This window comes from Psammomys obesus, unplaced genomic scaffold, assembly GCF_907164565.1.
Source record: "Psammomys obesus unplaced genomic scaffold, mPsaObe1.curated_primary_1811, whole genome shotgun sequence".
In the NCBI taxonomy this organism is placed as follows: domain Eukaryota; kingdom Metazoa; phylum Chordata; class Mammalia; order Rodentia; family Muridae; genus Psammomys; species Psammomys obesus.
The window spans coordinates 8,797,716-8,810,556 of NW_026586173.1; the positions used below are offsets into that span (position 1 = coordinate 8,797,716).

Sequence of the window (12,841 nt, forward strand, 5' to 3'; positions counted from 1 at the left end):
TTCCAGCTGACAGCAAATTCCTAAGTGTACACACATATGCATATGCACACATACGGAACCTTTTTGGTTCTGTTCCTCTAAGGCAGTGGCTCTCAACCCTCCTAATGCTGTAACCCTTTGATAACATTTCCTCATGTTGTGGTGACCCCCAACCATAAAATTATTTTGTTGCTACTTCATAACTGTAATTTTGTTGCTGTTATGAATCATAAAGTAAATATCTGTGTTTTCTGATGGTCTTAGGTGACCCCTGGGGACCCAGTGGCCAAGCTCAATTATCACCATATAGAGTGGAGGCTTTCATGGTTCATCTTACTTTCAGGGCATGATTCCTGAAAGCCACAGATTCAATTGCTTTGTGACCCTGGCATGAGCCTGGGACTGTCAGGTGAGGAAAAGGATCTGAGTGCACACTAAACCCCAGCCCCGCCCTCCCGAGCATGTGGGATGGTAAGCCTTGAAGGCTGTCGGAGCGCCCTACAGTGGAGGTTGCACACCTGTCCTAAGTGTTCCAGGGAAAGAGAAAAAGGGGAGTAAAGGAAGGAAGGAAGAAATAGATTGGCTGGTAAAATGAGATGTCAGAATGTGGTTCAAGAATGGAGTTGTGCTAGAGAAACTCTTAAGTGCTTGTGACAAAACTCCAAGAAAATAAGACCAGAGTCTCATGACTTCAGTTTCTTTCAAAACACAAAATTTTTCTTGGAATGTGCTTTTGTGCTCCTCCTTGATGTAGTGATAGGAATGAGTTGACTGCAGATTGTTTACTGTAACTGGCTATTGTTATTTATTTATATGCCTCATGGAAATACATGTTTTTTTTTTTTTTTTTCCATGTGTGGCTTGTCTGCGTGATTATATATTTTACTCATGTTATTCTTTTTAGCTTGTCCGATTCTCTGTATATAGTTGGCTATTGCATGAGACTTGAGTCTGCCTCATTTTAGGTTCCATTCTCCCAGGTTGCACCACCTTAAGATCAGTAAACACGCTTATGAAGAAAGGTACCCCCCCACACACACCTGAGTACCATGTGCAGCAGGAAGGTGAGCTGGCCCTGTACCTCAGCAGCTGTCAGCACACCACCCTGTGTGTGTGTGTGTGTGTGTGTGTGTGTGTCAGACAGAGGTCAATGTCAGATGTTTTTCTCTATTGTTTTCCACCCACCTCCATGGGAGATGGAATCTCTTCCCTGAATCTAGCTCATTGATCTGCTGAGGCTGGCCAGCCAATGAACTCCAGGGACGATCCTGTCTCTGTCGTTCCAGGGCTGGAATTCTGGATGTGTATCTCTACATCCAACTTTCATGTGCATCCTGGAAATCTGAACTCAGACCCTCCTATTTAGGCAACAAACACATTACCTACTGAACTACATTCCTAGCTCCCATTCCAACCACTGTTTCCCACACTAGAAATATTTTATTGTCTGTTGGTTAGAATCTCCAAATAAACTGTGAGAGTTGTTATCTTGGTCATTCTAGAGTTGCAACAGATCACTCTCTCTCTTTCTTTGTTTTGCATGTCAGGCAAGTTTTTCAACACTGAGCTACACCCTTACCCCCAATAGGACTTTTTCTAAGTTTTCACCATTAAGATATTTGGTAAATAATTTGGTTGATAAGCCAATGGCCTGGGACCCATGTCTTTTTCTCTTTTTGAGAATGTAGCCCATAACTGGTTTGGCAGACCTTTGATACCCTACTTAAATAAGCCAGCCTGCTAAATCCTCAAGATTTCCTCTTTGTAACAAGGCTGCTTCATGGATCAGGAGCTCCCATTATCCCACTGTGACACAATTATGTACAAAAGCTTTGTCTTGCTGACCTTATTAATATGTTGTGCTGTGGGAGTGTGGGCCTGTCTGCAGAAACAGCACCCTGGAAACTAAAGACTGTATATCCACCTTGGGCTGTGAGGGGTAAGAGTTAGACAAGGCCTGCGTGTACTTTACTCCCAGTTTGTACAACGTCACAAAGAACGCTTGTTAGCCCCAACACCTTAGATGCTGCATGACATCTAGCCCTTGGGGATATTTCCTTCCTTGGGGAATTTCTAAAACTCCAAGGCTTCAGCCAAGATGTCTAGATGTTTCAGTATCTTGTTCGGTAAGCTGGGGATTGGGAATTCCTTGTGAAACCTTTTAGGCTGAGGCAGGACATTTCCTTTTTTCATACTGGGTACGGTGGAATAACAAAGCAAACCTTCTCTCACCCCTCCACCCCAACTCTATGGTCTCTCAGCCTTCTGACTCCAAAGAGGAAAGGGAGTGGAGAGAGGGAAACTTTGGTTGGGAAGTATTGTATGAGAGAAGAATAAAAAAATTTATCTTGTTTCAGCCCTGACTTTTTTTTTGTTTTTTTGTTTTATTGTTTTTTTCATCTGCTTCTTTTGAGTGTTATTTATTCTTGTTTTCCCAAAGCTTTCTGGTACGTTATTAACTTATTAATTGGAGATCTCTAAAACTTTTTTCATGCAGTCAGTTTGTGTTATAACCCTTCTTTTTAGTGCTACCTTCATTGTATCCCTGACATAGGTCTTGGTATGCTATGCTTTTATTTTCATTTAATTCTAGGAGAATTTAGCTCTCCTTTTTTTCCTTCTTTGACCCAGCTTCCTTTCAGTGGTGTGTTGTTCAGTTTCTATGAGTTCTTGTACTTTCTGCACTGTTTATTGATGTTGATATCTAGCTTTACTCCATTGTGGCCAGGTAGATGCAGGGTATAATTTTCCTTTTCCTGTAAATTACTAAACTGAGGCTATAACATACCTTGCCAGACATTCTGATCCATTTGGGTCTACTTGTTTTGCAATGTATATTCTACATTGTTAGAAATAACAAAGCCAGTTAAAGGTCTAGGAAACTAGGTTGGAGAGCTAGCCCAGTCAGCTACATCAGCATGAGAATCTGCTTGAAGCAGAGAAAGACCATCATTCCTGGAATTCCCAGAATTCCCAGGCCACTATTCTCAGCCTATTTAGTGAGTACCAGGCCTGCTGTGAGATCCTGTCTTAAAAATCAAGCTGGTACCCTTATAAGTGAGTATATATCATGTGTGTCTTTCTGCTTCTGGGATACCTCACTCAAGATGATCTTTTCTAGATCCCACTATTTACCTGTAAATTTCATGATTTCCTTGTTTTTAGTTGCTGTGTAGTATTCCATTGTGTAAATGTACCACAATTTCTGTATCCGTTTCTCCATTGAGGGACATCTGAGTGGTTTCCAGGTCCTGGCTATTACAAATAAAGCTGCTATGAACATGGTGGAGCAAATGTCCTTGTTGTGTACTTGAGCATCTTTTGGATATATGCCTAGGAGTGGTATTGCTGGATCTTGAAGTAGCACTATTCCTAGCTATTCCAGACAATTAGGTAGCACTAATTGTCTGAGAAAGCGCCAGATTGATTTCCAAAGTAGTTGTATAAGTTTACAATCCTACCAGCAGTGGAGGAGGGTTCCCCTTTCTTCACAACCTCTCCAGCATGTGTTGTCACTTGAGTTTTTCATCTTGGCCATTCTGATGGGTATAAGGTGAAATCTCAGGGTCGTTTTGATTTGCATTTCCCTGATGGCTAAGGATGTTGAGTATTTCTTTCAGTGTTTCTCTGCCATTCTATATAAAATAGGATAAACATACTAAAATTTGTACACCTAAAGAAGTTAAACAAGAAAGATGATCAATCCTCACTTAGAAAGATAAATGGGATGGACATTAGAAGTAGGAGAAAATAAGTAACAGGACAGGAGCCTACCACAGAGGCCCTCTGAAAGACTCTACTTAGAGTATCAAAGCAGATGCTGAGACTCATAACCAAACCTTGGGCAGAGTGCAGGGAATCATAAGAAATAAGGGAAAGTTAGTAAGATCTGGAGAGGACAGGAGCTCCACAAGGGCCAAATATATCTGGGCACAAGGGTTTTTTTCTGAGACTGATTCTCCAACCAAGGACCATGCGTGGATATAACCTAGAACCCCTGCTTGGATGGAGCCCATGGCAGCTCAGTATCCAAGTGGGTGTCCTAGTAAGGAGAGCAGGAACTGTCTCTGACATGAACTCAGTGGCTGGCTCTTTGACCACCTTACCCCCTAGGGAGGAGCAGTCTTGCTAGGCCACAGAGGAGGACATTGTAGCCAGTCCAGAAGAGACCTGATAAGCTAAGGTCAGATGAAAGGGGAGGAGGACCTCCCTTATAGTGGACTTAGAGAGGAGCAGGGAGATGAGGGAGGGAGAGTGGGATTGGGAGGGAATGAGGGCTAAGGCTGGGATACAAAGTAAATAAACTGTAATTAACATAAAAAAATAAAAATTTAATATAAAAAATCAAGCTGGGCAGCACCTGAGCTGCAATTCCTCAGCTTCCACTTGGGCATGCATTCACACCTGTGCTCACACAGATGTGCTCACACAGACACATAAACAAACTAGGTTTGTTGCCATTTTCTCTCTGAAGACCAAGAATATTTGTACTGAACCATGTATGTTCTATCTCAGCCTAAGAGGAGTTGTTCAGGTTAATTAGCTTCACGAATATCACAGGCTCAGCTCTTACTTCTTAAGAGTGGCCACTCGCTCCATGGGGAGACCAACAAAACTAAAAGATCTGAGCCCAGGCGGTCCTGCAGAGAGTGATGCACCAATGGAGGACCATGCATGGAGAGGACCTAGACCCCCTGCTCAGATGTGGCAGATCGGCAGCTCAGTCTCCATGTTGATCTCTGAGTGAGGGGAGCAGGCGCAGTCTGTCATGAACTCAGTTGATCACTTGTCCCTGGAGATGCTGCCTTGCCAGGCCATGGAAGAAGCGGATCCAGGCAGTTCTAATGAGACTTAACAAGCTATGGGCAGATGGCAATGATGGAGTATTCCCCCTTTCAGTGGACTAGGAGAAGGGGATAGAGAGAAGATTGAAGGAGGGTGGGACTTGGGGGGAGTTGAGGGAGGGGCTTCAATTGGGATATATAATAAATAAATCGTGAAGAAAAAAAAATAAAAGTAAGAAGAGTGGCCAGTCCTGTGTGATTGGACTTTTGTTGCCAGGCTTCTTTCCTAATTCTTGAAGTCCTTACTCTAAGCCCTCACATATCAGCAGCACTCACTTTGGGGCGATTCAGGCCTTTCCCTACACCTGCCTAAATTATTCATTTAGTCAATAGGCACATATTGAGGGCCTGTTGTATGCCAGGAAGTTTTGGGATGCTGGAATCCAGTAATGGGTCGAACATTCATAGTCTCTGCTTTCACCAAAACACAGGTTTATAGGAATGGGATGTTGCAAAATCCCAATTCTTTGGTTCAATTCTTTCTTTGCTCAAGACATGGTATTGATTCAACTTTCATGGGGCTTGCCGTGTAGCTTAACAGTAGAGTGCTTACAAGAGTGGGGGTAGGGATACAGACATAGGCTCACAGTTCACAGTGGTATTGAGGTCAACCCAACTGCCCTTGAGAATGAAAAGCTCAGGACTAATGTTTCTCTTTGCTGTAGAGATAAAGGAGCAAGTGCTGGAAATGTTGAGTTAGTTCTCAAAAGGACCCAGAGTGCAGAGCCCTGCCCACGGGTGCTGGGGAGGGTGTTGTTGACGCTATTGAGGGACAAGCTCTGTATCCTGTCATAAAGATTTTTTTTGTGTGGGGGGAGCTTATTTGCTGAGGAAGGCAAGAAGCTCTCCTGTTCGAGATTGCATCAGTTTTAAGAAATGATTTTTTTTTTGAATCCTCTCCAAAGTAAAATTTTCCTTTAGTCTTTATATCTGAGGTGCTTGGAGTTGAGCATGGAACCATAGGCATGCTAGCTAAGTGTGTACAGCAAGTTACATTCCATTCCTGGAAGAAAATCTTAAAATTCCTGACCTTGAGATGGAACCTTATGCTATTGCGGTGGGAAAATATATGCACATCACTGTCTTTGGTACATAGGAAGGCTGAAGATTTTGTTTTTGTTTTTTAATTGATTTTTCTTTTCTTTTTTTATTTATTTTACATCCCAAGGGTGCCCCTCCCTCCTCTCCTCCCAGTCCCCCCTTCCCACTTTCCCCTTTTCCCTTCTACTCTCCCTTTCTTCCCAGAAAAGGAGAGGCCCTCCCACCCAATCAACCTTCCCCAGCACATCAAGTCATATCAGAATTGAGCATATCTTCATCCCCCGAGGCCAGGCAAGGCAGCTCTGCCAGGGGGAAGTTATCTAAAAGCAGGCAATAGAGTCCATGTTAGAAACAGCCCCCCCCCACCTCCACTCTCCAGGCATCCTATATGAAGACCATTACATCCCGATTGTAGCCCCCTCACTCGTCTCCTCTCAGTCCCACCCACCCTCCCTCTTCCCACTATTCCTTTCCCCTATTTTTCCAAAAGGGTGGGCTCTCCTCCCCTACCATCTGACTCCAGCCTATCAAGTCTCATTAGGACTGTCTGAATTTGCTTCCTCTGTGGCCTGGCAAAGCTCCTCCTCTAGGGGGAATTGATCAAAGAGTAGGCAACAGAGCCCATGTCAGAGATAGCCCCTGCTCCCCTTACTAGCAAACCCACATGGAGACTGAGCTGCTCATTGGCTACATCTGAGCAGGGAGTCCTCTCAGTTTCTGTAGGCCCCCATGGGCCCAGGTTTGTTTGTTCTGTTGATCTTCTTATGGAGCTCCTGTCCCGTCCATGTCTTTCTATTCCCCAACTCTTTCCTACAGCTACTTGTGCTCTGCCCAAAGTTTGGCTGTGAGTCTCAGCATCTCCTTTGATCCCCTGCTAGGTGGAGTCTTTCAGAGGACATTATGGCAGGCTCCCATCTTGTTTCCTCTCTTCAGCCACTTCCCATGTCTATTCTATTTGCCCTTCTGAATGAGAATTAAGCATCCTCCCTAGGGTACTCCTTGTTATTTAGCTTCTTTAGGTCTGTGGATTGTAATATGGTTATCCTGTTCTTATATGGCTAATATCTGCTTATAAGTTAGTATATTCCATGTATGTCTTTCTGGTTCTGAGTTACCTCACTCAGGATGATCTTTTCTAGTTCCATCCATTTGCCTGCAAATTTCATGATTTGTTTTTAATAGCTTAGTAGTATTCCATGTGTAAATGTACCACAATTTTTGCATCCATTCTTTGGTTGAAGGACATCTTGGTTGTTTCTAGATTCTGGCTATTATGAATAAAGCTGCTATGAATATGGTTGAGCAAATGTCCTTGTTGTATGGTGGAGCATCTTTCGGGTATATGCCCAGGAATAGGTACAGCTAGGTCTTGAGATAGCAATAATCCTAATTTTAGGAGAAAGTGCCAGATTGATTTCCAAAGCCATTGTACAAGCTTGAACTCCCATTAGCAATGGAGGAGTGTTCCCCTTTCTCCACATCCTCACCAGCATGTGCTGTCACTTTATTTTTTTGATCTAAGCCATTCTGATGGGGGTAAGATGGAATCTCAGAGTTGTTTTGATTTGCATTTCCCTGATGACTAATGATGTTGAGCATTTTTTAAAAATGTTTCTCTGCCACTAGATACTCCTTTATTGAGAATTCTGTTTAGTTTTGTACCTCATTTTTTAAAAATCTGATTATTTGGTTTGTTAAAATGGCTGCAGATTTTGCAAACTGTCGCTTTGCTGAAAGTGTTTATTAGATCTATGAATTTCCTGACAGAGTCTTCTTTTCTCGCTCCTCTCTCTCTCTCTGATCTTTGTGTTGGGAGCCAGCTGGCTATGTACCCAGTTTAAGGAAGCCAAGGCTGAGATAACCTTGATGATCCTCCCATTTTATTCCCAGCGCAGAGAGGCATTTGGGTACAAAGGGAGGCTGAGACACCCTGAGGGCTCATCCCTATAGGATCCAGAGCCAATAGCTGCTCGTGGACACTTTCCTGAAAACCTTGGTCCCAGACCCTGGCCTGGGAACGCACTGTAGTGTCAAGGTTGTGGGACCTCCTAGTCTCCAACTCTTGACCTATTTTCATCCAGATACCAGCACTGAGTCGGGCCTGCCAGCCATAATCCTGACTGAAGATCATTTGTCAGAGGCACTCAAGAGAGAAGGAGCTACAAGGACCTTCACTTCCTGGCTTCCAGGGATGGCATACCTCAGGTGACCCTTTCTGCTTCCTTTGAAGTAGCCAGAGTCCAGGACCCCAGCCCTGCCAGCTCTTTGAGGCATACACCCCTCCTGAACTCCACCATCCACACTGTTCTGAATGTGCTCACCTGGAGGCCTCTAGACCTCCCACAGTGAGTCACATACAAGGATTTGTGGTGCCAGTACCTAGGCCACCTTTTCAAGTGTTTCTGGCCCAGCTCTTCCCTCTGCAGAGCCCTCTGTATGTATGTGGTGCTGCCCTACTAAGGGCCTGCACATTGACTCTGGGCATGACAGGGCAGTCGTGGATGGTGAGAAGGTGTTTTTTTTGTCCTCCCTGGACCTCGTATATGGATTGTCCCACCTTTCCTGAACTTCACCGACACCTCGGCAGCAACCCCCCCTTCCACTGGACCTCCCCTCCCCTTCAGTGCGCAGCTTTGTCCCGTTGTGGTGTGCCCTAAGGGGGAGGATTTGTAGAAGATCTGGAGTTGGGGAACTTGGGTAGAACTGGGTAGAGCCACAGCCTCCTTTATCCTGGGTTTCCTGGAAGAATGCTTGTGATGGGTGTCTCTTGCCACAGGCCTCCCTCCAGAAAGTTCTGGAGCAGCGTCCTAGTCCTTGCAGCTCAAGGAGCCACTGTGTTCCGCTTGTCATTGTCTCTTTTCCTTGCAGCAAGAGTCTTTCCTGGAAGAGAATCTTGCTCGTCTTCTTCCTGCCAGTTGTCTTAACAGGTCTTGCTCCTAGATATGACAACTTTAAGTCTCCTGCCAGGTTGGTGCAAGGAATGGGAGCCTTGTCCCTTTTCCTGGAGAAAATAAGGGGCATAAGCAGTTCAGTGTGTCCTTCTAATGGAAGCCTCATTGCCCCAGAGGTTTGCAGCAGTCTCTGTGCACCCCTTCTCTCTTTCCTCTCCAACCCAGGTTCAGCTGGTCTCGCCTGTCCCCTTTCAAGTTGAAAAACAGAACTATAGGACTTAGCACTGTAATCAATGCTCGGGGCAAACCGTACTTCACCCTGGAGGGTCACAAGTTCATGATAGTTGGAGGCTCCATGCACTACTTCCGGGTGCCCAGGGAGTATTGGAAGGACCGCTTGCTGAAGCTTCAAGCCTGTGGATTCAACACTGTCACTACGTGAGTAGCCCTCTTCGGCCTTCGTGATGTCTGTAGCTATACCTACATCCTGACAGATGGCTGCAGACTGACAAAGTTGGGGTCCTGTTTTTGAAAGCATGGTGTGAAGACTTAGCTCTGGAGTAGTCAGTTCCAGCAGGCCTTTTTACATTAGTACCCAGTTGTTACTCAAATATCATACTTGGTTTGCTCTTCAAAGTCTTGGATGAAGTTGCTAGTGTATGGGTGCTTTATCAGCAGGTGTCATTGGGTCACTTATGAGCCAGTAGCCTTAGTGACACACTCAAGACCTACTTATAGATATATACAAGTAAACACACATATCACTTACAGATACATATTTTAATGTTCTTTTTATTTTTAGTGATGAAAACAGGAAGGTATTAAGCTGAAAGTTCCAGAAGAGCTATATGTTATTGCTTGTTGTTGTTTCTTTATTCCCTGAGAGTCTCATAATGTATATAGTGAATTTTGGTCATTTTCACGCTCCATTACATTCTTAAACCCTAACCTCCCCCTGAAACCCTTCTCTCCAACAACTACCTTTCCTATTTTCATGTCTTTGTGCGTGTGACAGAATCAGTTTAGTTAGCATTACTTGCCTGAGAATCGGAGGTTATTTCTTGGGGCATGGGCAGCTTACCGGTGTTTATACCACTAAAAGAGGTGACATCCCTGTCCCTAGCCACCATTAGCTGTGTATAGTCCCTGTGGTGTGCACAAACCTTTCCTTCTTCCATGATGAAATGTTGACAGGTCCAGTCTTGTGAAGGTCTTCTGCAGATAAGCATAGCTCCAGGGAGGTCATGCGTTCAATGGCGATGCTATATCCAGAAAAAAAGTCTTTTGCAACAAATCTTCCATCCTTTGACTTTTCTATTTTTATCACTTTCTCTTTGGTGATTTTTTCTGAGCCTTAGAGGGGTGATACAGGCAAACCATTTAGAGTTGAGTACCATGGCATTCCTTATTCTTTGCACTTTGACCAGCTGCTGCTATTTGAAATTTCTCTGATATAAGTGGAACACATCACTAACTTATGGATATAAAAAGGAGTATTTAAAAGTTAACTTCATTATATTCATTTTATGGCTTCTAGTTTAGTGTTTTTATGGGATTCCTGAATGTGCAAACAAGTGGGTTTTGATTCTTGTACTATCTTTTTTTTTGTATATTAAATAAAAATATTTATTTCACAGAGTTAAAGAATTCTTGTGCTATATTTTTTTGGGCTCTTTCCCTCAGTTTGTTTGTCTTGTTCAACACTTGTCCAATTTTTTAAAATTATTTTCCTATGTTTTGTATTGTCATATTTTATTATCTCTTAAAAGCCTGTTCTTTTCTAATAAAAGACAGAAAACGAGTGGATCTGAATGGGAACCAGGGAGTAGAGAGAAAAAAAAACCATAATCAAGATATGTTATGTGAGAAGAATCTGTTTTCTATAAAAGGAAAAATAAAACAAAACAAAACCCCCAAACAAATAAAAATAGGCCACATTTCTGTTTAACAAACTGAAATATGTTCATTTGTGGTTATAAATAAAATTGATTTACATTTTATGTGTGCCCTTGTCCAGTCTTCATCTCAATCTTATAAATACGGTCGTAGAGTGAATATTTTTCTACTCATAGGAAATGATTTATACAGACTCACTCTTATAGTGCATGCTTACAAAGATTTACCTGTGAGATCCTTTGATGTAATCTATGCCTATAAGGTGATGATTCAAAGCACTCAGTAATTATGAAATCATGTCTTCTCTTTCTCCTGAATGTATCCTATTTGTCTATGTCTTTTATTTTCCTTTCTTTTTCAGATTTACTCAAACAAATTTAAAAAAAAAATGTTTTTCTGTCTTCTACTTACCAGAAGTTATACATTGTGTTGTGTAAGTGGGCCATTTACCCCTTTTAAATCTCATTTTGTGCTTTTTAGTCCTTTCAGACAAGTAGTTTGTAGCCTTGTTGATCATTTTTGTCTATTCACTTTCTGGTTCACAACTCTGAGTGATGCAGAAATTCCTGTCTTTTTTTCTTTGATTTAGGATCTCCTCTCCTTACACCTTCTTGTATTCTGAGTTGAATATGCTGCTTTCAAAGATATTTACTTTCAAATATTTTATAAATTTTTTGTATTGTTCTTCTTGACCCATTAGGTACTTGGAAATATGTTTTCTTTTGTTTTCATCTGTATCATTTTTTTTAAAATTTTATTTTTTTCTTATCAGTTACATTTTATTAACTCTGTATCCCAGCTGTATTCAGGTCCCTCATTCCCTCCCAATCCCACCCTCCCTCCCTCCTCTCCACCATGCCCCTTTCCAAGTCCACTGATAGGGGGGGACCTCCTCCCTATTCATCTGATCCTGTTTTATCAGGTATCTTCAGGACTGGCTGCAAAGCTCTCCTCTGTGGCCTAACAGGACTGCTCCTCCCTTGGGAGGTGGGTAGGTCAAAGAGCCAGCCATTGAGTTCCTGTTAGAAATAGTCCTTGTTCCCCTTACTATGGGAAACCAATTGGTTACTGAGCTACCACGGGCTACATCCGAGCAGAGGTTCTAGGTTATATCCATACATGGTCCTTGGTTGAATGTGAGTTTCAGAAAAGACCTTGTGCCCAGATATATTTGGTTCTTGTGGAGCTCCTATCCTTTCCCCATCCTACTAACTCCCCTTCTTTCATATGATTCCCTGTACTCTGCCAAAGGTTTGGTTATGAGTCTTTGTATCTGCTTTGAAAACACTGCTAGTTAGAGTCTTTCAGATACCTTCAGTAGACTCCTGTCATACGTTCAATGCACATCCCATCTGTCTTTCTAAACGAGGATTGATCATCTTACCCCATGTCCACTCTCTTGATTATCTTTTTTAGGTGTATAGATTTCATTATGTTTATCATATCTTATAGGTATATATAAGTGAGTATATACCGTGTTTGTCTTTCTCCTTCTGGGATATTTCACTCAGAATAATCTTTTCTAGATCCCACCATTTGCCTGCAAATTTCATGATTTCCTCCTTTTTGATTGCTGAGTAGTATTCCATTGTGTAAAAACACCACAATTTCTGTACCCATTCCTCCGTTGATGGACATCTGGGTTGTTTCCAGGTTCTGGCTATTACAAATAAAGCTGTTATAAACATGGTTGAGCAAATATCCCTTTTGTGTACTTGAGCAAAGTTTGGGTATATACCTAGCAAGTGGTATGGCTGGGTCTTGAGGAAACACTATTCCTAATTGTCTGAGAAAACGCCAGATAGATTTCGAAAGTGGTTGTACCAGTTTACACTCCCACCAGCAGTGGAGGAGGGTTCCCCTTTCTCCACAACCTCTCCAGCATGTGTTGTCACTTGAGTTTTTTATTTTGGCCATTCTGATGGGTGTGAGGTGAAATCTCAGGGTCGTTTTGATTTGCATTTCCCTGATGGCTAATGAGGTTGAGCATTTCTTTCAGTGTTTCTCTGCCATTCGATATTCTTCTGTCGAGAATTCTCTATTTAGCTCTGTTCCCCATTTTTTAATTGGATTACTTGGTTTGCTGCTTTTCAGCTTCTTTAGTTCTTTGTATATACTGGATATTAGTCCTCTGTCAGATAAAGGATTAGTGAAGATTCGTTCCCAATCTGTAGGCAGTCGTTTTGTTTT

The 12,841-nt window shown here is 42.6% G+C and overlaps 1 protein-coding gene across 1 annotated transcript in view; it reads left to right on the plus strand.

Annotated features, from left to right (window-relative positions):
- The first annotated feature begins 8,014 nt into the window (after window positions 1–8,014).
- LOC129672147 (beta-galactosidase-1-like protein 3) overlaps window positions 8,015–12,841 on the plus strand; it is a 45,248-nt gene continuing 40,421 nt past the window's right edge. Inside the window, exons 1-3 of the mRNA XM_055601426.1 lie at window positions 8,015–8,069; window positions 8,733–8,831; window positions 8,981–9,193. Coding sequence (XP_055457401.1) covers window positions 8,056–8,069; window positions 8,733–8,831; window positions 8,981–9,193 — 326 coding nt within the window. The 5' untranslated portion in view covers window positions 8,015–8,055. The remainder of the gene's footprint in view (window positions 8,070–8,732; window positions 8,832–8,980; window positions 9,194–12,841) is intronic.